The sequence below is a fragment of the Podarcis vaucheri genome, assembly GCF_965113315.1.
Source record: "Podarcis vaucheri genome assembly, chromosome: 6".
NCBI classification, from domain to species: domain Eukaryota; kingdom Metazoa; phylum Chordata; class Lepidosauria; order Squamata; family Lacertidae; genus Podarcis; species Podarcis vaucheri.
Window position 1 is genome coordinate 101,741,794 of NC_138764.1, and position 26,630 is coordinate 101,768,423.

A 26,630-nucleotide genomic window follows, 5' to 3' on the forward strand; every position below is an offset into this window, starting at 1 on the left:
TCGTAAGCAGATACCTTGACCCTCCCAGACTTGGTTCTTTTACAGGACCCCACAAATCTATGTGAATCAGTTCAAAAGGTTTTGTTGTTATCCTCTCTACTTTTGGATAACTGCATCCTTTTACCTTTGCCAGCTTGCAAGTTTCACATTTCACAGCAAGTCCACATTCTGAGATCTTACACCCTTTAGAAACCTCCGGCAGCACCTGTAGTTCTTCTAAAGAACTATGAGCTGTTCGTGTATGCCAAGCATGTACACATGAATCATGATTGGGAATTGTAGCATGCAGTGCTTGTGCTTTCTCAACCTTCCCATAACCTCTGGCTGTTGGTTGTCAGCCGTGACTCCCGCTAATTGATTTGCGAACCTCAATTAGCAATTTATGGCCGCCCGGCACACTTCCGCTCGCAGCTCTCCGTCACGGCTCAGCAGAGTTTTGCACAGCGGTGTAAAACTGTCACGCAGCTTGGCTCAGCTTACAGACAAACACACAGAGTCCAGTTTGTCTATTTACAGCTGTTTATTCCAACATTTCCTCAGAAATCTCCAGGACTTCTCGCAGCCATTATGGGACTGCTCTTTTCCCCTCACAGCATAGAGTGAGAATGACAAATTCCTCCCAAGCTCCTCCCAAGCTTCGAAAACTGACGTCAGAATGGTGTGGCATCATGGGAAAAACTTAACCTGTTAAGTTCCAAGCCCAACAAAATGCATGTAAGTGGCCTCTAGCTAATACTGTTTAAAGACTGTTTTTCCCTTAGAGAAGATGCTTGTGTGCTCATCTCCCCGCTGGTTCCCAACAGCGTTGTACAGGGACTGGGAACCTGTGGCCCACAGGGGTCATTTTACTGGCCCCCAAGCCACCCCTGAACCAAGCCACCCACTTGGTGAGTTCCCACGCACTGTGCTAAACCAGCACAGTGCGGCACGGGGACTTATTTCCGCGGTGCCAGAAATTGCGCCTGTGCATGCGCAGATGCCAGAAATCGCATCTGTGCAGATGCAGTCGCCAGAAATCGCGTCTGCGCAGACACCAAAAATTGCGGTCACGTGCACTCATGCGCACCTGCGATCTGGCCCACGGAGGGGACTCCATGGCAGTAAACCGGCCCAGGCAAGGTAATGGCCACAGAGACTTGTGAAACCACTTCCTCTTGTATATGGCCACAGAGACTTGTGAAACCACTTCCTCTTCCCGCCTCCCCCCGCTCACTTTCCAAAGCCTTTCCCAAACCATCTGAATCACCCCTTCCTTGTCGGACGACTCTCCTCTAGCCCACCTCCACTCATCAGCCAACCCCTGACCGCCTTCATATTTCAATCGCTGCAGACAAAGGCTCCCTCACCCTGGGCTGCCATCAGTTCAGTTCAGCACTGCTGGCACAAATAAGTTGCAGTGAACAAGGGCAATCACATCGGGAGCAGCCTACCGTGTCATCCATTTAGAAATGTCTGAACTCCATTTCTGTAATGCAAGGAGGGTTGCCCTAAAGCCAAGGTCAAAACCACAGGGCGCTTGGGCAGGTTCGCACCTGGTACACAAGCCCAAAAATGAAGACAGCTGTTTTGCTTTTCAAAAAAGAATATTTTATTGACAAAGTTCCCCCCGTAGTCACCTGTAGAGGAGAAACAGTTCAGTCTGTGTTCTAACAGCTCCCCGGTCCCAGTGGCACCGCTTTCCCCACCCAACACGGGTGCCTACTTTAATCTTGAACGAACTCCAGCAAACGATACCCCCACACCCTGCAGATTCTCTCATCCGTTGTGCCAGGTCGACACGGCGTGGTCACCATCCACAGGCAACACAGGACACAGGGAGAGTTCTACAATCAGCACGTTAAGTGTTGAAACTTGCTTCTCGGGGGGCGGCTGGGCAGGAGGGGTCAGATAAGAGCTTGAAGCCTTCTGGGGGCACCAAGGCCTTGAAGCAAAACAGCTTTATTGATATGTACTTAGGGCACTGCTGAAGTCCCACTGAGCCTCTAAGGCACAGAAAGGTTTGGATAATTTAAGAGGCCCCTCTGCCTTAGAACTAAGGGGTCAGGACAGTGGAAGGTTGCAGCCTTTTTCGGAAGGAGGGGCAGACACACCACATACTAGCGCTTCTAGCATTGAGTGAAAACAGAGCCAGGAACTGGTGGCAAGTGCTGCAAACAAAAGGAGATCAGAGGTGGAGCTCTTTGTCATCACATAAAGTGTACAAAGTATTTTAAGGAGGTTTCTGGTAGGAGAACCAAACCGAGAGAGAGAAGGAGCCATCCAGGATAGCTCTCTTGTGCTGCGATCAACATGTCCTTCCTTAATCTGATTAAATGGGTGGACTAAGAAAACAGAGGCATAAACCCAGAGGCAGAGAAGCAAGTTCCACACACTCAGAAGAGAGAGAGAGAGAGAGCAAAAGCAGGCATGTGCACCGTCACGCACCGATGAAATGAACACAAGACCAGCACATCCGCATGCGATTACTATGGTGGGATGCAGAACTCCAGTGCTTCACCCCTTCCCTCCCCCCCCCATCAAAAAAGAATTCTTTGCGCTTTTGAGATATAAAAAAAGGTTATAAACCAGTAAAGCAGGTGGTGATGTAAGGCTTGTGTTTCAGCTTCCGCATTCAAAGGTAGATTGCCCCTAAATGTCGATGCTAAAAGCTGGTATGTTCTGAAGTCCACTGCATTCCAAAAAAATAAAGGTTCTGAGATTCATTAAAGCTAGAGAATCAGTGTAGCAAAGCTAGGCAGTCGCTAAATAGAGGCTCTAAATATCTTCTATCACCCCCCCTCCCCTGCTTCCCGGAAGAGACCCCCCCAAACCTGGTTATATATCTTAAGTGCAGGCTTCCAAAGCTTTCCCGGTGCTTCCAATCGCAGAGAAAGCCACGATAGCAGAAAGCTGGCTAGCTATATGCAGAGGAGAAGATGGAGCAGGAATCGAGAGAAGCTCCCTGTGCAGCTAGCGGCATCTGAGAACTATTCTTTCTACATGACATACAGAATTTTTTTGCCCACACATTAGAGGGAGTCGGGGTGGGAGGAAAGAGCGCAGGACTCTGGTGCCAAAAAAAAGAGGGCTGTTTTGGGTCAGGGTTGCAGAATCCTCATTGCTGGTGCTCTTCCAAAAAAGGCAGCACAGCAATGTGTTCCATCTAGAAACCTTTTTAGTGTAAAATATATAAGTGTACAAAACACTGTGTGTTCACTTTATTGGACCTGAAGAATCCAGCAGCAAAAGAACGTCTACATATATGATGTATGGATCTCTCTCGTCAGAGTAGGACCTGCGGCCCAGGAACCTTTTCCTTTCGTCTTGCATGTTGGGAAGAACAAGGGGCGAGGCTCTGGGAGTCATGCACACGCATGTAGACTTAGAAAGGCGCGTTGTCTTGGGAGGGCTTGTCGCCGGATGCTGATGGGGAGTGGAGCTCATCGGTGCCGTTGTCTTTGCCGCCCACAACTTTGGACTGGACGAAAAGGAAGGAATGGGAACAGGTGAGAGCAGGAAGCAGTGGGCGGGACTCGCATGAAGAACCCCATCAGCAGAGGCCCTGTGCAACAACTTCCAGTTGTGCGAGGGAGCTTCCCCTCCCTTCTGCTCCCCCCGAAATTGGACTGGGGTGAGGTGTGCCCCCAGAACACAGCATGGGGGGAAGAGAGGGAGGACCATTGCAGCTGGAGAGCTGAACTGCTTGCATGATCGGAACGTTTGTAATAGCGTATTGAATTCCACCCAGCATCTGAAGGAATGACTGTTGGGTGTGGAGCACACTTCCACCCAACAGACAAGCCATAGCTGTCTGAACATCATGCCCTCTATCTAACCTTTGCTCTCTTAGTTGTCTGGTCTGCTGTGCCCTGTCTGTGACCTTTGTCTCCTTAGTCATATGTTGTGCAAGGGGAAAGTGACGCGGCGGAATCAGGTGCTAAAATAACTTCGTACCACCCCTCGATCTCAGGATTGGAAGATGTGTAAAGGTCACAGTCCAAAATGTATCTGACTGGTTTTGCATACAGTGGTACCTTGGGTTAAGTACTTAATTCGTTCTGGAGGTCCGTTCTTAACCTGAAACTGTTCTTAACCTGAGGTACCACTTTAACTAATGGGGCCTCCTGCTGCTGCCATGCCGCCGGAGCACAATTTCTGTTCTCATCCTGAAGCCAAGTTCTTAACCCGAGGTACTATTTCTAGGTTAGCAGAGTCTGTAACCTGAAGCGCATGTAACCTGAAACGTATGTAACCCGAGGTACCACTGTATTGTGCTAATAAAAAGAGCCTTGGCAGTGCTAGCTGGCAGCTTGCTTATGCACAGCTCTCCTGCATTACCAACTCCTGCCTCATGTCCTTCACTTCAAGCCTCGTTTGAACCCTTGCCCTCCCCACATTCTATCTTTCCTGTGCACAAACCTTTGTACAGAAGCCAGTTCCCAGTTCCCTCACACTAGAGTGTGACCAAGCAATATAAAAACAGGATGGGACTCAGCGGACAGGAGGACAGGTTCTTAATGGCAGACGTGGCTGCCCCCACCTACACCCCCTTTCTCATCCAATGAAGCTTTTCATTCACTCGTATGGGTCTCTCTCCCTGGTTTTGCAATATGCAACCTTTCCCGTTGCAAACACCCAGCCAGTTATGACAGCGGGCATCTTGCTCGTCTAGTAGAAACGCGTCGATCCTAAACACATCGTGGCTTTGTGCCGCGTCATGGGTGGGAAATTACCTTTATGGTTCCAACACGGTCTTCAAAAGACTTGAAGGTTGCAGAATTTCTTAAGGGAAAAAGAGGAAGAAGCAAGTGAGAAAATAAAACTGCACAGGCATATTAGAAACTTGCATTCCGTTTTGAGGCAGGCAGCTAGCTTTGCTGGTGGAGAAACATCTACAGACCCCCCCAAAGCACTCATGGCCCCTGAAAAGTTTGGCTCAACCACAGCTGCTGCAAATTCCTGGTTCTGCTACCAACATTCGCCAGCCCGTTTCAGAGAAATCAACGTGCACCTAACTGCAGAGGAAGTCAATATCAAAAACTACTTGGCAGCTTTGAATTTGGGGTTCCAACCAGAAAACATCCTAAAGAAGCACACAGACACACACACAAAGCCCCCTCCTCCCCAAAATGAAAAAGAGAAAAATCAAATATCAAGAGACCCGGGAACACACACCAAAAATTCAGTGGAATTAGTTCAAAAGTATCTCAGTTGCCTCCAGCCGTCTTCATTTAGTTCGGTTTGGAGAATAGGTTGCCAAGATAAGCTGCCAGACTTTCATAACTGAAGAGTCAAGTTCCCAAAGTAGGCTGAGATTCAGCATGGTGTAACTGATGGAATATATTTGTTTATTACATTTATATACCACCTCTCTCTTCCAAGGATCTCATGGTGGTGTACATGGTTCTCCACATTTCATTCCATCCTCACGACAACCCTGTGTGGCAGGTTAGGCTAGGAGACAATGACTGGTCCAAGGTCACCCAATGAGCTTCATGGCTGAGTGGAGAGTCAAACCCTGCTCTCCCAGGTCCCAGTCTAACACTCTGACCATTATGCCACACTGGCTATGGGCCCGAGATACCTTGCTTCAAATCCCCTGGCCGCAAAGCCCACGGGCAAGTCACGATCTCTCAGCCTATCCTACTTTCAAAGCAGGCCGCGGCACCAGCTATCGAAATAGACTTAGTCATGGTTGAGAAGATGTCCCCATAGATGTGTTCTTGAGCCATAAGAAAGCTTTGCGACAGCCATTTCAAAAAACTAGAACTGTATAATACAATAAAAAAATTCCTTCCAGTAGCACCTTAAAGACCAACTAAGTTAGTTCTTGGTATGAGCTTTCGTGTGCATGCACACTTCTTCAGATACACGAAAGCTCATACCAAGAACTAACTTAGTTGGTCTTTAAGGTGCTACTGGAAGGATTTTTTTTATTTTGACTATGGCAGACCAACACGGCTACCTATCTGTAACTATAATACAATGTGAACCAGCCATCAAACACAGGAGATTAAAAGTAGTTTCATCCGCCTTGATGTTAGCACTCACTCGGGTCCGGCGACTTCTGTTTCAGTGTATCTGAAGAAGTGTGCATGCACACAAAAGCTCATACCAATAACAAACTTAGTTGGTCTCGAAGGTGCTACTGGAAGGATTTTTTTTATTTTGTTTCGAGTGGACAGTGATTGATTCTGAAAAAGTAGTTTGCCAGGCCCACCAGTTAAAAGGGATCCATCGCACAGAACCACATATGTGGGTTGATTTTTTAAAAAGCATTGTCTACATAAAGCTGATTTGGGGAACTGCCTTAGTTAATATCTATAGACTGAAGATTCATTCCTATTAATATCCACTGACCGGCCGCCCCACTGTTCTTTTGCAGCAGGCAAGACAGAATGAAATATCTTAAAGGCAAAACAATATAACTGGGTCCTGAGGGTGGCAATTGGCTGTTTGGGGATGGGGGAAGAGGAGAGGAGCTTTTCAGTGGTGATGCCAGGACTTCGCAACACCCTCCGCAGAGCACCTTGCCTGGCACTTCCTTCAATGTATTTTAAGCACCAGTCAGATACCTTCATTTTCTTGCTGTCATTTTTTGTCTCTCTGCCACAGGATTTGCAACCGCTCACATTTCTATGGATTTGCACTTTTATCCTGTATTTTATATTTCACAATGTTTGTAACTGCATGTTTGTTAGCCGCCGTGAAAACCTTGTTGACGGGCAGGACATAAATATCCAAATTATTAACAATTCACAATACACAATCTTTTTCCCTCTGAGGGGTCACATTGCTGTGCCTCCCCACCACCACATCACCCCATACATTTAACAGAGACAGAGTCACCCTTAGGCAAATATAGGACTTGCAAAAGAGACGGGGCTTTTGCTACTTTACCTCATAGCTGGCATACTTATCGAGTGACGAATGGAGTAGCTGCTACTCGGAAGCATTAAGGGGAAAGGAGGAACATATTAGAAGCAGTTAAAACCCTGGAAGCCGCCACACCCAGTTACCCCCATCCACACAGTGCCATGACAAAACCGCAAAGCATTTTGGAAGGCTTCCTTTGTGGAGAACTGTGTTTTGGGGGTGCAAATTGCATAGCTCCTCTGTTCCTTCCCAGCCTTCCTCGATAGGCAACCACAACTGAAAATGCAATCTTTCACAAGCAGGCTCCGAGGCTCTGAAACGCCCCCCCCTGAAAGAACCCCCCCCAAAGTGTGCCAGAGGTTTATAACTAAAAGCAAAGGAATCTACTGCTCTGCCTGTCGATTAGTAAATAGATACGAAACGCCACTGCTGATCTCGATTCAAATCAGCCAGGGAAGAGGTGTATCTACAGCTGGGGTCCCCCAATATGGTACCTTTGGGCACTGAAACATCCTGGGAGGGGTCTGGAGGGGGGTTCTTTGCTTTCCGGAGGGTGGTCTGCTTTTTGGGCTATGTAAGGGTTTAAAGGTAAAGGGACCCCTGACCGTTAGGATCCAGTCGCGGATGACTCTGGGGTTGCGGCGCTCATCTCGCTTTACAGGCTGAGGGAGCCGGCATTTGCCCGCAGACAGTTTTTCTGGGTCATGTGGCCAGCATGACTAAGCCGCTTCTGGTGAAATCAGGGCAACACACGGAAATGCCGTTTACCTTCCCGCCGGAGCGGTACCTATTTATCTACTTATACTTGGTGCTTTCGAACTGCTAGCTTGGCAGGAGCAAGAACTGAGCAACGGGAGCTCACCCCGTCGCAGGGATTCGAACCGGCGACCTTCTGATCGGCAAGCCCTGGGCTCTGTGGTTTAACCCACAGCGCCACCCGCGTCCCATGTAGGGGTTTAGCCTGGGTCTTTTGGGGAGTGAAAGGCTCTGAGCATTGCCAGTTTTCCTCCTGCGAAATGGGTATTTTGTGGCACCCACAGCCGTTTTTGATTTCCAAAGGTGCTCCTGGGCTTAAATGGGTTGGGGACCCCAGACTCAAAGCATCCACTGGTGTTGCCGCACCTTAGACAGCAAGCGTGACGGACACACAGCCCTCCAATCTACAACTCCAATTCTGACCTATCCAAAGCAACCAGTGGCTAGGGATGGGTGGTGGGGTCTGCAGGCACCAGGTTCCCCTCTTCTGTTGAAGGGCAACATGAACAGGACATGTCACCACCCAGAGGAGCTTAAGGTCCAGCACCCCACATTACAGGAGCAGGCTGGATGTTGAACTGCAGCTACACTGCCTCTGGTCAAAAAGCCAAAGCCGCCCACACAAGCACCAATTCATTTTAATTCAAGGGAAAGCCTTTTAATACTGTGCTTTGCCCAAGAGACGCATCTGGCCCGCAACCAAGCCCTGGAGTGGCCTCTGTTTAAAAAAAAGGGGGGGGAGAGGCAGGGCAGCACACAATGCTGTCGACACAGCAAAGTGCGAAAGAGGCATTCAGATGGCTTTTGCAGCACTAGGTTTCTGAACCCCCCAACTTGCCTTCGGTCTATAGCCATCGGTGGAAAAGGAGAGCAGGTAAAAGCTCTCGCAAAGCATGTAATGAACCTGCACAGTTGTGACATTTTGGTGTAAAAAGCTGCCTTTGTCTGGGGAGGAGCAAAGGTCCGGTTTGCCCAGCACAGTCTATTGTAGGCCAACTGGTTGTTGTTCTCAAGTGTCTTATCCGGCCCCCATCTGAGCCAAGTTGCGGAACGAAGCCAAAGGAAAGCTGTTCAGGCTCTTCTGTTGTGTCGAACCAGTTCTTGCGTTTAACATGACCACCCCAAAAAGGCATTTGGGATCATGTATGCGTGAGACATTAAGCAACCAATAACCTCTCCTTTTTTAAGAGGGAAAACCAGAAGCTTTTGGCTTTGAGCTCATTGGAAAGATACTGGCAGCATCTATAAATGGCTCTGGAGGGCAGGAGTGTTATGTGGCCATTTGTGGTTCCCGATCCCTTTCCTTTCAACTGAAAGTGAGGCTCATGTGTATGCCTCGGAAAACAACCTTGTTTAACCAGATTCCTTGCAGATATCCCTCCTGAACAGAGTCTTACCTAAAGGAATGTGAGAAGGGATGGGCCCTGGAGGAATCCAATAGCAGCAGGAAAGGAAAGCAGTGAAAGAGGCGATTAGTTGCACATTCCCACACCAACCAGTACAACAGAACACTTAAGAGATCCCAAAGGAACCCATCTAAAGACTAGAGAGCAAGGAGTGATTTCAGGAGAGGTTTGGAACATAGGAAGCTGTCTTATACACAGTCAGACCATTGGTACACCGAGTTCAGCACTGTCTTCACAGACTGGCCGCAGCTCTCCAAGATTTCGGGTGGGGTACATTCCCAGCCCTACACGGAGATGCTCAGGACTGAACCTCGTAGCTAATGCATGCAAAACAGATTACTTGCCACTCCAAGCTCCAGCCCTGCTATATTCCTGGCACTGGGCACTGACCATGCGAGCATTAAGCCACGCTAAATTAACTTGCCATTTATTACATCATTAAGCATGTGGCAAACCCTCATAGGTAAACAGATACGCTTGCCAACTTTTTATCCAGAGGCACTGCTAACTGGTTAAACCTGACTCCTTTAATCCACCTGTATTTACTATGTGGCCAGTGGGTCAATTTTACCAGACCCACAGATCACACAGCAGGGAGTTGCTCCCAGAAAAGAGAGAAAAAGCATCTCAGACGCAAGTGTGATGAACTACTGTGTAAATTCTGCCTGGAGAGTGAAAACCTCCACCTCCCTTAGAGGCTAGGGAGAGAGGGGTTTCATTTTAATGTGCTATGGAGAATTCTGTATCCAGCCCTTCAGGGTAGAAATCTACAATCAGATAATGATTTTCAACTTTGTAGAGAGGGGCTTTGCATTTCAAGGGCTGCATGTCCTCCAGCCACGAATGCATAACACACTCTCTGGGTTCAATTGACTTTTACTTAGTACACCACCAAAAATTAATCTCCAGCTTTGCCAATACAGTGGTAACTCGGGTTACCAACAGTCCTGCGTATGAACGCTTCGGTTTATGAACTCCACAGACTCAGAAGTAGGTATCCCGGGTTGCAAACTTTGCCCTGGGATGCAATCGCAATCCGCTTCCGAGGCTGAGGGAGGCCTATGTAGGGAATGCGTGCCACGGGTTAAGAACGCTTCGGGTTAAGAGACGACTTCCGGAACAAATTAAGTTTGTAACCCGAGGTACCACTGTATATAAGGGCTGCTATATTTCTCTTTACACTTCCTTTCAAGCCAGGAATGTGTGTGTATTTTTGCTTAAGGCACAAAACAGATATTGGTAACAGCCGGGCTCTCTCTTTCCTGACCGGTAACCAGCATTTGCTTCTTCATCCCAGAATCCTACAGGCAACCTGATACCCGAGTCCATCTGCATCATCAGATTAGTGTCTAAATGCAGACCTCAAGGCTTCAAAATGCAGAGTTATTACTATTACTATTTCTTCATGTTTCCCCTCATTCTCCCAACCCCTAAAATCCTGTGCACAATTTTGAGAAATTTCAGTTGGCTTTAAGAAGAAACACTGCCCAAGTATGGATTTTGGAATGGACTGACACTATTGTACCAAGAGGTTCAAGGACACCCTAACGAAACAGAAGAGTTTAGATCAAGGGTAGGCAACCTAAGGTCCGTGTGCCGGATCCGGCCCAATCGCCTTCTCAATCCGGCCAGCAGACGGTCCAGGAATCAGCGTGTTTTTACATGAGTAGAATGTGTCATTTTATTTAAAATGCATCTCTGGGTTATTTGTGGGGCATAAGAATTCGTTCATTTCCCCCCAAAAAATATAGTCCGGCCCACCACATGGTCTGAGGGACAGTGGACCGGTCCATGGCTGAAAAAGGTTGCTGATCCCTGGTTTGGATCCTTAACCGCTTCTCTTAAGTCATGTGAGTGGGATTTGGCAGCATGCTCAAAGCATCTTTTTCTGCCCCCGATTTCTCACAAGCTGTAGAGCAGCAAGGAGAAAATGCAAGCCAAGGCCTGGTAGCCAGAAATTGAGTGCAGCAGTGTCAGAGTTAAGAGGACTGAGATTCCAAAGGACTCTGTTCCAAAGGAATATTGGGAGAACAGTTGTTATGAAATTTCGCATCCAAAAAGGTCCAGTGCAATTTGGCCCAATTTGCATTGTACAGTGGTGCCCCGCAAGACGAACGCCTCGCAAGACGGAAAACCCGCTAGACGAAAGGGTTTTCCGTTTTGGAGGCGCTTCGCAAAACGAATTTTCCTATGGGGTTGCTTCGCAAGACGAAAAAATCTTGCGCGTCCCCGCGGGTTTTTTTCGCTCCCCCCCTTTTCCTAAGCCGACTATCAGCTGTTCCGCTGAAAAACCCGCTTAACAGCTGATCACGGAAAGCCGCTAGACCGCTGTAGCGCTAATCCACTAGGCTGTCAATGGGCTTGCTTCGCAAGACGAAAAAACCGCTAGACGAAGAGAATCGCGGAACGGATTCTTTTCGTCTTGCGAGGCACCACTGTACATAAAAGTTTGATGATAGTGGCCCCTTGTTTTCAAGAGGGATTGTGAAAACCATGCCATTTGCCAATGCTGCAAGGCCGTTAATACCATTCATTAAAAAAAAGATTAACAGAGGCGTCTCTACTGGGGCTTTTCACAACAGTTAGTTTGCTAAGATGGGTTGGATCCAGAGGAAGTTATGTCACAGTTTGGTTCTATTTATTTCAGTGGAACTGGAGTGTGACTAAACTTATCAAGTTGGACCCTGAGGTAGTTAAATCAGATTAGATACTATAGAAAATATACAGGCAATGCGTCAAGGTTGAAAGCTTATCCAGCAGGTGTCTGCGAGTTCAAGGAGATTATTGTTGCTTAGACCTGACCAAGACCTTGTCCCTTCATCAATTACCTTTCCCCTTACTTGGAGCAGCCAATGTGGAAAGTTTCATCCATGAACACACTTCAAAGCACACCAGCAAAACAAAGGAAGGCAGTTTGCTTCTTAAGAGAATAGTATAAAAAGAGCAGAATCTCTAAGGCACATGACAAAGATGAATGAGGCTGAACAGAGAGGAAAAAACCTCTTCTGCCCAAAGGAAAGAAGTTCACTGCAAAACACCAGTTTCACTCCTTTTAGTCTCTGATCACATAAGTCAAGCTTCGTGGCACAAGTCTGCCTTTCATTTGAGGGAACTGATTCGGTAAGAACTAGGAAAAGAGCCTCTATGGACATCAGGATGAGACCTTGCAGAAGGAGGCAGCTTCTCTCTCTCCCACTTGTTTGACTGCTGCTATCTGGGGCAGAGAAAATCACACGCAGCAGTACTTTATTGACATTTAACTAGACATTACCAGGGTGTGGGAAAGAAATGTATGGGGTGTGGGAAAGAGAAGACCACAAATTATCTGTCCCAACTAAGTTTCAACCACACCTTTGTTATGATGTGGATTGAAAGTTCATTCTCTTTGAGGATAAACCACCAAAGTCTCCATTTATCACATTACGCTAAGTGGCACAAGGCATTGCTCTGCCTTCTCCAAGGTTCATCCTCCTCATTAGCTTGGCTACGAGTTCTATTCCGACTTTCTTTCAGATCCTATGTGATCTGGCCACAATGACTTCATACCATGATGACAAATACGTTGTTTTTTAAAGGACCGCTGCTTTGTGGTTCAAAGGTTTGACAACCTGCATGAACATTTAAATGCTTCTTTAAAACACACACAGAGAGAGATCTAATCAATGTCTTTGCTATTCACACTGTAGATGCCACATTGCAATTTGTAAATTTCAGGAAGCCGACCATGAAAAACTAAAATAGCAAACTAGGTTCTTAATAACCTAGGGTAGGAGGATGGAAAGGCATGGGTCTTGTTTGCAAGCTGTATCAGTTTCCAGGAAAATGTTATCAAGACCAATGCATTTATGAAATAATTCTCTGGGACATTTAAAGCAAGCATGTTGCTTTTGGTAAGAAAACGGTGCTATCTGCTAACTCGAAGAACAACACACACACAAATACACACATAACCACAATGTACTAGAGGTGGCAATAGTCCTGAAAGTGCCATTATGTGATCAGAATTTATATCAAGCGCTTACCACCCAGATATTCCAAGCCAGAGAGGGAAAGGAGAATGTCTGAGAAGAATCAATGTTGCAGTGAATACAAGGGCTCAATTCTACGTTAAGTACTATTAACACATTAAGCAGTTGATGTATACAATATAGTGTAGCACAACACAGCTTGCATTTATAAAAATTCTCCAGAGTAAGGATTGAAGGGGAATCATTTGCTGTCCTGCATTTCACAAATAAGTGTGAACCTACCCTGTGAACCTTGGATAACTTCCTTCCATATTCTCTTGACCAAACTAAAGTGGCAACTTCACTTGTTGTAAGTTAATGCTAGTGGTGCATTAAATGGGGATACAACATTTAAGTAAGACTTCATGTGTCTTCATGGGGAAATGTAGCGTTAGGCTTCTAGTCGGCTTTTAGCCTTGTATTTAGACTACCACCAGTTCAGTTTAAGATGAAGGCTGAATGAGTTTCCAAACCAGAAACTGCATCCTTCAACAAACCCTATGCAACTATGACCTGATTGCAGGCTACCAAAGTTTGGAGCACATAGACAATTTGCAACGGAGCTGAACTCTAGTGAAAGTCTAAACATTTAGGGGATGTTTTGATTGTTTACTTATGGGCTGCTTTTTCATAATGAGATTGCCCAAACTGGCTTACAGCAAACATCGAAATATAGACCCTTTGAAATACAAATATACAAAATATAGAACATGTCAGTAAATAAATAAAAAAGCCTAAACCAACTTGGCAAACAGAGAATAAATTCAATATTACACACATACCCACACACGAAAATTCTAGGCTTAAGTACATAAATACAACACTAAACAAGAGTTAACCAGCAATGAAGTTTTTGGTACTGGTCTTGCTACACTCCCAAGAGGGGAGGGGTAAGTCCACAACCCAAGTTCTCACTGAACCCATGAACAAACAGGATTAGACCATCTAATGGGTTAAATGGGTCGTCCCCCCCACTGACCATTTAAATAATCAAGCTTATAAAACATTAAGTGTGTAACAAGCAGAGAAATCTACGCCAAACAAGTGTTATTAAGTTCTGGACTCAAGTTCTAAACTTAGTTGCTTATACTGTAGTAGTATTACACAAGCACATGTGTAGGCAAAGGACATTATAGAAATCAAAAAAATCCTCTGTAGTTTTTCATCTCAGAAAAACAACGGAGCAAAAAAGAAAAGAAATCAAAGAATTTGTTTAAAAGAGCAGTTTATGTTACATTACAGCGTCTGGCGGTGGGGGACCTGCTTCTAAAATCATCATAACACTAACTGCAAATTCCACAGAACTAAGGGGAACATTGCTTTTATCAGATATCAATAGGGCATTATTATTTTATTTTTTTAAGGAGAGGCCACCAAGGAAAGGCCATTCTTGGCTTCAGAGAAAATGTAAGTTAAACAGAAAGTCAAACATTCGGCACCTCTCACCCCTGTAACTGGAACCAGTCAATAATAGCAGGGCTGTTAGATACTGATTGCTACTGTTGCGCTGGGCGCATGCTCAACTTCCTCTCCCTTTGAAGCAAATATAGCGCAGAAATTACCTCATGTCTCCAAGCTTCCGGCTGATCACAGAGCCCACGTTGGAAAGGGCAGCCGAAGTCTTCTGCCCTGCCTGCGAGAGAGTTTCCTGCGTCTTCTTGTAGCTAGGCAAGAAAAACAAGGCTTGTTAGCAGCTGAAGACAGCAATTAAGGAGGAAGGACGAGGCGGCGCTAGGGGAAAAGGCAGCTGGTGTCTGGCAAACAGGGCTCTTGTGGATAAGGGGGACAGCGGCACTTCTGACCAGGGTCTCATTGTGAGAAAGCATCACTTGAGGGTCGTCCATGGCTCTTTATTCCTAAACACCATGCAGCTGTGGTTAAAACAGGGCATACGCAGCTGTAAGTGACACTGGCACACATCTTCAGAGGCATTTACTGAAACTAAAAGACTTCAGTGAATAAGTGAGAATGGCTGGAAAGCTGTTCAGCTGGTTCCCAGTGCAATGATGGATTTAAAGCCTTTTTGCACTGAAGCAGCGAAGTTGTTTCTTTAACGTATGCCTTTACTACCAGTGCTGATTTTAAAAAAATAAAATCTCATTGCACAGGGCTAGAAGCATTTTCTCACTGCAAGTCAGTCAAATTGCATTTGGGGCATTCGTTCTCCTTACAACCCCCGACTTTTCCTTTGAGCCCATATTAAAAAAGAGGATTTCTCATCTACCCAGAAATTACAAAGCAGCCCCCATCGTCCCGGCAAAAAAAGCTTTCAGCTGGCGACAGCATTAGAAATTTAGAAGGAACAGTTAACAGTGACAAGTTAATTCAGAAAAGAATCAGCCTTGCTTCTGCTATGTAAGGAAAATGCTTCCCATCAGTTACCATTAACATTGCTATTTTAAAGCAGGGACAATAGCAACACACTCCAAATAATTGAAGTACCCATTTCTGGGACAGTTTTCTGCCATCAATCCAAAGACTCAGATGGCACAGTCTTTATGTTTTAGTTCTAAACACAATATTTCAGTCCCTACTGAGCAAGTCACTAACATCCCCAGAAAAAATCAGTGCACAGAGGGAACAGATTAAAGATAGGATTACAGCCAAGTACCTTCTAAACTCTTCCCCTGATCGTTAATGCTGGAATTCTGCATGCACTAACAACCTAAACTCAGTGGGTCTTGTCCCACATCAGCCACGTACAAGATAAGACCATTTGCATTGCCATTAATTAGGATAGCATTTTTTGTATACAAACAGCCATCGCTGGTGGCGAGTATATTCCATATCCTAACGAGACTTATTATAGGCTTATTATACTTCTACGGACTTTCAAAGATTGACAGACGTGTGTTCATTTGACTTCAAATATATTAGAGTATTTACAAGTGTGCACATTTTGTTTTTGTTGTACTAAATTATGTATATCATGCAATAAGAATTGCAATTCTATCTAGTATACTGGTCTTCGTGTTGCTTGTACTGTCTGTTATGTTAAGTTTGCAACACAGGGGTTTGTTGTTCTGTATGTGGTCCATGGAGAGGCAAGACTTGTCCTCCTTGCCCATGAACCCAGGCCTGCGGTTCCTTCCTTTGAAAAATTATTAATTATCTAATTATTAAATCTGCACTGCACCCTTCTTCCCGAAGGTGCCCACTTCTCATCGAGGCTGGCAATTCTTGTGTGGAACCTGGGCTACTTTAGATTTACAGATGGGTGCTCACTTTGAAGCTTAATAGCTAAAAGTAGTGCTCTAGTAGGAACACACCTGTTGAAAACAAACCTGCCAAGAAGGCTAGACCCTCCTCCCATCCCAATTTTCTATGTAGAGGGTCTGAGATGTGAGCCACAGCTGCATCCTCAAGAGGGCTGCTCAAAAGGCAGGCTGACCATCTCACTCAAAGGGAGGCCTTGGTCCCAGCAAGAGTTCCTCGACAGCAGTGTTTCTCAAGCTTGGATTACAACTTCCACCATCCCCGACCACAGGTCCTGCTAACTAGGGATGATGGGAGTTGTAGTGCAACGACAGCTGCGGACCCAAGCTTGAAAAACACTGCTCTGCAGATATTAAACTTCTTCCATCTGTCAATCTAGGCAAGGAGTGCTGTCTGTGCAGAATACAGTCATACCTCATGTTACATTCGCTTCATGTTACGCTTTTTCAGGTTGCGTCCCATGGCGACCCGGAAGTACCAGAAAGGGTTACTTCCGAGTTTCGCCGCTCGCGCAGAAGCGCAAAATGACATCACGCGCATGCGCAGAAGCGGCAAATCGCAACACGTACGTGCGTAGACATGCCGCTGAGGGTTGCACTCTTTTCATGTTGTGAACGGGCCTCCGGAACGGATCCCGTTCGCAACCAGAGGTACCACTGTAAGGGCATTAACAGAGGCAGAACCTTCTCTGCAGGGGAGCCAAATGGGTAAGATCTGTACTACAAATTCAGCATGCATCTTTTGAGTTGCACCTTATTAATGGAACTTGAAGGTCCTTTTCAATTAAAGCCAACTGTATCTATCGAAGCAATGGACACACAGAACAGGAACAATGCAGAGGTTCAGCTTAAATGTGGAAAAAAATCCCATCTGTTCAGGGACAGAATCCTGGTAACATGCTGAACTGGAGCCCACGATCTAGCAACCAGGCCATTTTACTTGCTTCCTTGTTTAAAGCATTGGCAGCTTCATTAAACATGGCTGCAGCTATCCCAGGTGTTGGTCCTCAGTTGTTTAAAAGGGCACGTGAATGGCATTTGTCTTCTTCAGCATTCTCCTGCCCTGCATTAGTAGTTAAGATACTGCAAGGGTCGGCTGGGGACGACTTAGCAAGACCAGCTGTCATGTAGCTGTACCTATTATTCATCCTGACACCAAAAGCACCCCCTGATTACAACCCAGCAAGTTCCTAACCATTTGTCCCCCAAAACGCGGGGTATAATCATCTGAAAGGGTAGGCCACCAGCACCTGGTCTCTGTATCACTCAAACATTAGGGTTTTTTTTAACGCTAACCCTAAGCCCCAGCACTATTTCAAACACACACTCTCTCTCTGGCTCTGACATGCAACACAGAAGGTCCTTAAGCACTGTACAAAAGCTGCTTCTACCCTAAGCATCCCAGAAGCCACATTTTGCTTCCTGTGCTGACAAGAAAGCTCGTGTATTTGCTCACACCCCTCTGGAATAATACTTATTCAGCTGAGGCCTCCCAAAAACCCATCCTGCCTTTGTGCCTTCCCTGCAGCCCCAGCTGTCTTAGCAGAAGCTGAAGTTTCCTAGAAATATAGGGAACAGATATTTGCCTTGCAGTGCACTGTGGGTTAAACCACAGAGCCTAGGGTTTGCTGATCAGAAGGTCAGCGGTTCGAATCCCTGCAACGGGGTGAGCTCCCGTTGCTCGGTCCCTGCTTCTGCCAACCTAGCAGTTCAAAAGGACATCAAAGTATAAGTAGATAAATAGGTACCGCTCCGGCGGGAAGGTAAACGGCGCTTCCATGCGCTGCTCTGGTTCTCCAGAAGCAGCTTAGTCATGCTGACCACATGACTCAGAAGCTGTATGCCAGCTCCCTCAGCCAATTAAGCAAGATGAGCACCACAACCCCAGAGTCGGCCACGACTGGACCTAATGGTCAGGGGTCCCTTTAGGTAAAGGTAAAGGTACCCCTGCCCGTACGGGCCAGTCGTGTCCGACTCTAGGGTTGTGCGCCCATCTCACTTAAGAGGCCGGGGGCCAGTGCTGTCCGGAGACACTTCCGGGTCACGTGGCCAGCGTGACGAAGCTGCTCTGGCGAGCCAGCACCAGCGCAGCACACGGAAACGCCGTTTACCTTCCCGCTATAAAGCGGTACCTATTTATCTACTTGCACTTAGGGCTGCTTTCGAACTGCTAGGTGGGCAGGAGCTGGGACCGAAAGACGGGAGCTCACCCCGCCGCGGGGATTCGAACCGCTGACCATGCGATCGGCAAGCCCTAGGCACTGAGGTTTTACCCACAGCGCCACCCGCGTCCCCTAGGGGTCCCTTTACCTTTACCCTAATACACAGCCTTCCACAAGCCAATGCCTTCCAAATATTTTGAACCAAAGATCTTTTCAGCCTCAGATCTGTGCTAGCTGGGGCTGATGGAAGCTACATTATGAAACATCTGGAGGGCCCTGGGTTGGGGAAGGCTGGTGCAGACCTCCACCCCTCTGGTCATTTGTCACCAAATTCAGTGAAGCATTGGTACTTAACGAAAGCCTGAAAAGGAAGGCTAGCATAGCATGACTAAAAAAAGGTAAGAAAGATAAGTCCAGTCGTAGACGACTCTGGGGTTGCGACGCTCATCTCGCTTTACTGGCCGAGGGAGCTGGTGTTTGCCCGCAGACAGTTTTTCTGGGTCATGTGGCCAGCAGGACTAAGCTGCTTCTGGCAAACCAGAACAGCACACGGAAACACTGTTTACCTTCCCGCTGCTGCAGTACCTATTTATCTACTTGCACTTTGATGTGCTTTCGAACTGTTAGGTGCGTAGGAGCAGGGACTGAGCAACGGGAGCTCACCCCATTGCAGGGATTTGAACTGCCGACCTTCTGATTGGCAAGCCCAAGAGGCTCAGTGGTTTAGACCACAGCGCCTTCCACGTCCTTATAGCATTAGAGGTGTTAAAAAATTCAGCTCTGGAAACTTTCCACCGAAGTTGACTTCCTGCTGCAGTTTTCAGGAAGCTGAGGTTTGCAAAACTTCCTGCTTTGCTAGGGGGTTTCCACTCAGATTAAACTCAGGACAAACTCTGATTAAACCCCACCAAAGTTTTCTGTTAACTCAAAGCAACTGCCGGGATATGTCAATGCACAGCACTTTCGTGGGAGACAGCAGGTAGCACTGAATCTCAGTTTAATGAAGGTCACGTTCCTCTCTCAGAATTTCCCCCTAATCAGCCTAAATTGTAAGAGGGAAAAAGGGCAGGTAGCACTGAGAGGCAATGAGTTAAACAATAAAATACTCCAAAAGCAGACAAGTGTTGTGGGGAGGGGAGAGGAAGGGTCAAGCTCCACAAACAAGTCACTAAGGCCAAGTACTATACAGTCATACCTCGGAAGTCGAACGGAATCCGTTCCAGAAGTCTATTTGACTTCCAAAATGTTCGGAAACCAAGGCACGGCTTCTGATTGGTTGCAGGAAGCTCCTGCAGCCAATCGGACGCCACGTCAGATGTTCGGGTTCCAAATAACGTTTGCAAACTGGAACACTCACTTCTGGGTTTGCGGCGTTTGGGAGCCAAAACGTTCAAGTCACAAGGCATTTGACTTCTGAGGTACGACTGTAAATCCAAAGGATCTTCTCACAGAATAGGCCTTTCCCAGTTCCTTATTTCTGATGCAGTCCTATCCTTCCTATAAAGCCACTCCAGAGGACTGGGAGATCCTTCACAGTGGCATTCAATGAATGAAGTGCTACAGCAGGACTGAAAATCAGTAACCCACCCACCCCTCACATGTGTGCAAGCAGAAATGCATTCCATTCCAGCCTCAGCTTCTCTGAATTCAAGTCAACAGGGACTCTTCCTCCCTCATCAACTCCATTGAATTGAACGGGAAACAATCAGAGTTACAGGGTTCTTCTATTACTTCCATTTATTTCAATGGGGATACTCAATGGGGAGAGACACACACATGCTTGCAGTTAGGAATTATGGAAGCTGGCTCTAATTTCCTTAAAATGTGGCTCCTGGGGACATCAGAAGAAATATGCTGATTACGGTAAGATCATATAAGGACTATAACCAGAAGTTTCCTAGACATAAGGTGAACCAAAGGAAACTGTTGCACTGCCCTGTTGAAACTAGGATTGGGAATCTACGGTTCTCCAGAACCCCCATCTAAGGGTTACAAAATGCACCTGTCTTAAGCTCGCTTTAATTTATATGCAGTAATGCTTCGCGCAGGAGCATTAGTGTGCTTGGTTGGGTTCACTGCAAGGCCCTGTGAGCATACTGAATACAAAAACTTTTTTTAAAAAAAATAAAACTCCATTCCCTTACCATCTAAATTCTGCACCAAGAAAAAAATGCATTCTACGACTTGCAAAACTATGCCATTTGCAACCATTTCTCTCTTTGCAGTATACTGTGGGTTCTTTTTCCTCGTTTGCATGATTTATTCTGCTTTGCTAGTCATGGGTGGGGTACAGTCACTGAAGCTCTCTGGCTGCTGAAATTTCAGAAACGCTGCCCACATACTTTCAAACTTTTTTTTTTTTTTTTACACCCCTAAGGGCTAGAATTCATGCATTTAGAAAAATTAATTAAAAGAGGAGAACCTCAGGATTCTGGTCCCACTATTACATTCTGCATTACATTTTGCACTCCTGCAGAACCGCAGTCCACAAGCAATAATCATCTGCAAGCTTAAGCTTAACCTGAACAAGGCCTATCAAAAGGAAGCACAGAAGCAGGTGAAGGTGTTCACTGCCAAAGAGCAATGGGCAAACGTCAGGGTGGGAAGGATATCACAGATAAGTTTATGGGATCATAGAGAAAGCTGCCACGCAGTAAGCTGCAGAGTCTAAGTCATCCTTCTCCCACTATCCCTAATTAGTCAGCAAAACAATCGGCGTTTAGAGAATGGAGACCAAGCAGGAAGGCAGTTAGTGCAGGGAAGGAACGGTTAGTTGCAGGATGCTATTGGAATAAGGGAACGTGCTTTAGGCTGAAGGTTAAGACACTCACGCTTCTGATTGGGTTAATTTCTCATTCCAGTCCTCCAGGGTGCTGCTGGCCGAAACATATCTATAAATACAACGGAAGTTAGAGAAGGGGCCAAAACCTTTCTTCCACAGCACTCCAAACCACAAGGGCTGTAACAAAGGCATCACTATTTCTTCAATCTTTTGTATTTATTCCTCCCTAGTTTGTGCTATTTCGAGGTCAGATTCCTTCCTGTTCTTGGGGCGAACCATCGAAGACATGCAGTCTTAAATAAATAAAATGTTCAGATGTTGCAAAAATGGTCTCTCCAGCTCCTTCCTTTCCATGCTTGCGGAGGGCAGAGGGGAAGGCACCACCCTAGACTTAGCAGTCCTACTTTGCTGCCGTTAGATTAAAACAGAGCCCATCCCTGCAGGATCAGGCCCACAGCTCACCTAACCCAGAATCCTGTCCTCATAGCAGGCAGCCAGATGCCCTAATGAGAAACCAGCAAGCCAGGATGCAAGCACAAGAGTTTACGCTGGGTGCTCAGGGAAGTGCATCCAAACAGCAACCGTTCTTCTTCCTTCCTTTGGCAAAGGCAGACACGTCAGCGACCCCCAAAGCTAATTTAATCAGCCTCTCCCACTATGGTTTGGTTGAGGCAGCTGCGTCTCAAAGAAATTGCCACACATACCTTTACGCGACTTGACATTTGCCAGGTGCTTTGTTTTAAAGTGCAATTAAGTTTAAAAGGCTGCAAGGCTGCTGCGGTGCAGAGAGTGGTGGAAGGCAGGTTTTAAACTGCCGTTTCAAACATTTATTTCTATGCCTCCCCTGCGGAAAAATCAATCTGAAAGGCTAGATTGGGGGGGGGGGGGAGAGAGAGAGAGAGAGAGAGAGAGAGAGAGAGAGAGAATGTGTCTCACTGTTGCCTATGGCTTGGGCTACCATTTGCAGTTAGATGCACTGCAGCATGTGGGAAAATAAAGAGTGAAGACATAATTGAGCGTCTTAAAACAAGGTCACACTAAGCCTAGGATTCTATAAATACAAGTGCTATAGCAGCCTATTAACACCCAGTCTTCAAAAACCGCTTTGAGGTTTTTTCTTGCGGGGAGGGGGCATTTTACAATCAAGCAGTGTATAAATGAAATAAAATTAAGATTTGGCTTTTTGAATTTTTTTCCTGCACTGGGGAGGAAAGTGTCTGCTTAACAGTTAGTTAGCTGGCTGGCTATAATTACCTAGTCCAGTCCCAAATATAAAGAAAAATACAAGCCAAGACAAATAATTTGGGCCAAAAATAGTTCTAGCAGGCCAGGCTGCCAGCTTTAAGCTGAATTGTCAGGCTTGTAAAATAAGTAAGCCTGAAAGAATCACTACTACCCTGACTTTCGCTCAAAGGGGCTGGCCAAGGAGCGACAGAGTGCCCTGTCCCAACTCCACCAGCTTATTTGGATTTCTGCACTAGGCACGGGGAGGGGAGAGATTCTCATACGTTACTTCAGGCAAGGGTGGCCATGTGCCAGCATGCAGACCTACATATACAGGCATGCACGCAGTCGACCATATGGACACAACTCCCTCCCACAACTCAGCAACACCACATCAGGCAGCCTCGGCCCAAATCTCAAGCCAGCCAGGAGGCTGTAACACAGCCATGTCCAAAGTTGCTCCGTCCTGGCCTAGAACTAAACCCTGAATACATTTTTAGGTGTGCTTCCTCAGCAGTGAGCAGGACTGAACTCCATGGGACCTTTGAGCAGAGATGCACAGAGTAGCACTGCAGGTCTATCAGCTTGAAGGTCTCGCACGGTCCCATCCATCCTCCTTTGCTGTCTCCTGCACCTGGAAGGCCAAGATGCTGCTACTGCCGTCACCTCTCTCACCCCCCAATGAAGGAACGATGCCTTCTGTGGCCACCTCACATAGTGAAACCCAAGGCACAATTTCTTCTTTGCAAAGCAGCCTCCAGAAGAAGAGGTCCCCAGTGAAGAAGCAGGGAGCCAGGGTGAAGAACCCTTCTCTGCTGCCCGCAAGTGTTTGCAGGGGGAAAGCAACGGGCAAGAGTTGAGCATCCTTTCCCACGGCTGATCTCCCCCTTTCAACACCACTTTGTAGCCATGGAACATACAGGTATTCAACTAAGTTTAATTCAGAGTATAGTCACTAAAATTAATAGACCTTAAAGGTAAAGGGACCCCTGACCATTAGGTCCAGTCGCGGACTCCTCTGGGGTTGCGGCGCTCATCTCGCTTTATTGGCCTAGGGAGCCGGCGTACAGCTTCCAGGTCATGTGGCCAGCATGACTCAGCCGCTTCTGGCGAACCAGAGCAGCGCACAGAAACGCCGTTTACCTTCCCACCGGAGCGGTACCTATTTATCTACTTGCACTTGGACGTGCTTTCAAACTGCTAGGTTGGCAGGATCAGGGACCGAGCAACAAGAGCTCACCCCATTGTGGGGATTCGAACCGCTGACCTTCTGATCGGCAAGCCCTGGGCTCTGTGGTTTAACCCACAGCACCACCTGCATCCCATAAGACCTTACTTAGTCATTAATTTAAACGAGCCTACTCTGCATAAAACTTATACCACCCGATGGTTCCAGCAGAAAGCTAAAACCAAAAGCTACGAAACTGCATTTGCTAACACCCAGCCTTCACATTTCCCGCTCTCCTTTGTCCATGGTCTGCATGTGAGCATCAGAATCTGAAATGGTAAAACCTCCCTTTTGCCATGTACAGGAGTGATGCTGAATTAACGTAGCCAATTCCCGGCTGGACTTCTGCAATGTTTCAATGTGGCCTGGTAACTGATTGGAATTTTCCTTTCTCTATGCAAGGAAACGTCACGGAAGCCAGCAAGATGAGCTTAATCTTGAACAGGGACAAGAAATGTTTATGGGCAAAAGAATGGAGTTTTGACGTTAATAAGCGAAAGGCCCAGAAGTTGCTCCTCCAACATCCCAAGCACACAGCCAACTTCCTCTGGGACCAAAGTGAAGGGGTAGAATGAGTCAGAGGAAAAGAGCAAGGAAGAGGGAGTTGGTGCTTGTAAGGCGGGAGAGGAACTCACAGGTCCGATCGGGTCAGTTTCTCATTCCACTCTCCAAGTTTCTCAGAGGTTTTCATATAACTAGAAACAAAAACCTGGGGGTCAATCACACTTTTGAAAGCTGGGGTCAAAATGGTTTCAAGAGAGGAGAAGAAAACCCAACAGCCAAGAGGCAGGTGATGAAATATTGACCCAGCCTGAGATATGTGTCTTGGCAACACTCCTGTCAGAGAAAAAATGAAGCAGCGTGCGAGATTCACAGCATCCTGGGATGGGGAGCTAGAGTGTATTTGTAGCTTTGATACATGCATACAGTTCCTCAGATGCCTTTGGGAAGAGATTGTGATTTGGAATTATCAAATTAAATTAAAGGTGTTGCATGGCATGAATGGATTGGGGTGTGCACTGCAAAGCTGCTACAGCTGGAAGTCTTGGCAAGGAGGGTTTTAAAACCAGTGGGTTCTACGTAAGTCAAAAAGGCAATTAGGAGCCCAGACTGTGATCCAAAGAAGCACCAAGCCTAGATAGCTCAGTTGGTTAGAGTGTGGTGCTGATAATGCCAAGGTTGCAGGTTCGATCCCCATATGGGACAGCTGCATATTTCTGCATTGCAGGGGGTCGGACTGGATGAACCTCAGGGTCCCTTCCAAGTCTTCAGCAAGTGTGAAGAAGTGGTTCTGGCTGTTGGAGCCAGATCCTTATCTCCCCTACCCTTCATGGGTCAGATCTGAGAGGTGGGCATGGAGTCAGGTGAGGGGACGCTTTGACGTTCCAACAACTGTTGCAGCTTCAGAGCGCTGGGCAGGCCATGCAAGGAGCCCTGCGTGGTGCTTTGGAGCACTGGTGCTCAGTCCTTCAAAGAACTGAGCAGGGCCTCTTGGGCAGGAGCAAGGAGATTACAAAGAGCACCACGGCTCTTTGCCAACCCCTCCAAGCAGCCAATCCCAGCTGGCTTGCCCCACTGATCGGTGGTGGTGGCAAGCCTCGCTTGCCAATACACAACTGGGAGCACTTTATGGCTGCGCACTAGCAGCCCTGTCGCGTGTGTTATCGGTTGTGGCTGTGGTTTGGGGATAAGTCTCCTAGACCAGAGGTCCCCCACTGCTATGGTAAAGGAAGATTTACTACTTCAGGATCTCAAAGGATAAAAGCTCATAGATAGGACTTCTCTTTTCTGTTGGAGCAAGCCCCAATAGAAAACCACGTCTAATTCTGCAGGTTACAGTGGAAAAAATCACCCTAGGCAACACCTACGCAGTGGAGACCTGGACATCATGCCAGCTCTTTGAGAGGTTTTGCTTCAGGCCATCCAAGGGGGTCAGGCCCAGCTTTCTCTTCAGCTCCCCGCAGTGTCTCTCTTTGGCAGCCAATACCTGGCGCAGGGTGCCTATCTCTTCTTCCACCTGCAAAAAAAAGAGGAGAGGTATCTGGGTTAGAGACCCCAGTGTCATAGGAGCAGGTACGTAACAGTTCAGCATGGAAGGTGAGCCGTGACGTCCTGGCCTCCAAGAGAAGAGGCAAGCAAGACATGAACCACAAAGCATTTTAAATGTATTAATCAACATAACTGCTTATTGCGCTAAACAGCTTTAGCTTTCTTCTGCAACTAGTGGGCTGCAGCCACAAGTGGGCTGTAGCCTGTTCTAACATGTGAGGCAGTAGTGGTGCTAAAGTAAAGGTAAAGGTACCCCTGCCTGTACGGGCCAGTCGTGACCGACTCTGGGGTTGCGCGCCCATTTCGCTTAAGAGGCCGGGGGCCAGCGCTGTCCGGAGACACTTCCGGGTCACATGGCCATCGTGACGAAGCTGCTCTGGCGAGCCAGCACCAGCGCAGCACACGGAAACGCCGTTTACCTTCCCGCTGTAAAGCGGTACCTATTTATCTACTTGCACTTAAGAGTGCTTTCGAACTGCTAGGTGGGCAGGAGCTGGGACCGAGCAATGGGAACTCACCCCGCCGCGGGGATTCGAACCGCCGACCATACGATTGGCAAGTCCTAGGCGCTGAGGTTTTACCCACAGCGCCACCCGCGTCCCAGCAGTGGTGCTACTAACATACAAATACTTTGCAAAATTAAGAAGTAGGTCGGGCTAAAGGTAGCTCCCCAGAAGACAGAGCACTGTTCCCTGACTTGGGTCTCCGGCTGTTTTGGAATTGCACTTCCCATCATCCCTGACGACTGGTCCTGCTAGCTAGGGAAGATGGGACTTGTAGTCCAAAAACAGCTGTATACCCAAGTTTGGGAAATGCTGTTCTGGAGCAGAAATGGCCAGAAAGTAGGCCACAGTGGGCCGCCTAACAGCTGATGGTTTCTGGGATTCTTGCCAGAACACTGTACCAGCTGGACCTTGATCCGATTCTGCAAACACTCTTTGTGTAC

The 26,630-nt window shown here is 47.1% G+C and overlaps 1 protein-coding gene across 17 annotated transcripts in view; it reads right to left on the minus strand.

The window, feature by feature from the left end:
• Positions 1-1,564: 1,564 nt before the first annotated feature.
• Positions 1,565-26,630, minus strand: part of TPD52L2 (TPD52 like 2) — a 47,893-nt gene continuing 22,827 nt past the window's right edge. For 5 of the 17 annotated variants that reach the window (XM_082226428.1, XM_082226419.1, XM_082226420.1 and 2 more), the window contains 8 exons: positions 25,504-25,652; positions 24,271-24,330; positions 21,233-21,292; positions 14,587-14,688; positions 9,009-9,035; positions 6,880-6,921; positions 4,713-4,761; positions 1,565-3,457 (listed from right to left, as the gene is read on the minus strand). In XM_082226428.1, coding sequence (XP_082082554.1) covers positions 3,362-3,457; positions 4,713-4,761; positions 6,880-6,921; positions 9,009-9,035; positions 14,587-14,688; positions 21,233-21,292; positions 24,271-24,330; positions 25,504-25,652 — 585 coding nt within the window. In that variant the 3' untranslated portion in view covers positions 1,565-3,361. The remainder of the gene's footprint in view (positions 3,458-4,712; positions 4,762-6,879; positions 6,922-9,008; positions 9,036-14,586; positions 14,689-21,232; positions 21,293-24,270; positions 24,331-25,503; positions 25,653-26,630) is intronic. The other 12 variants (XM_082226430.1, XM_082226423.1, XM_082226429.1 and 9 more) reach the window with 7 other exon arrangements.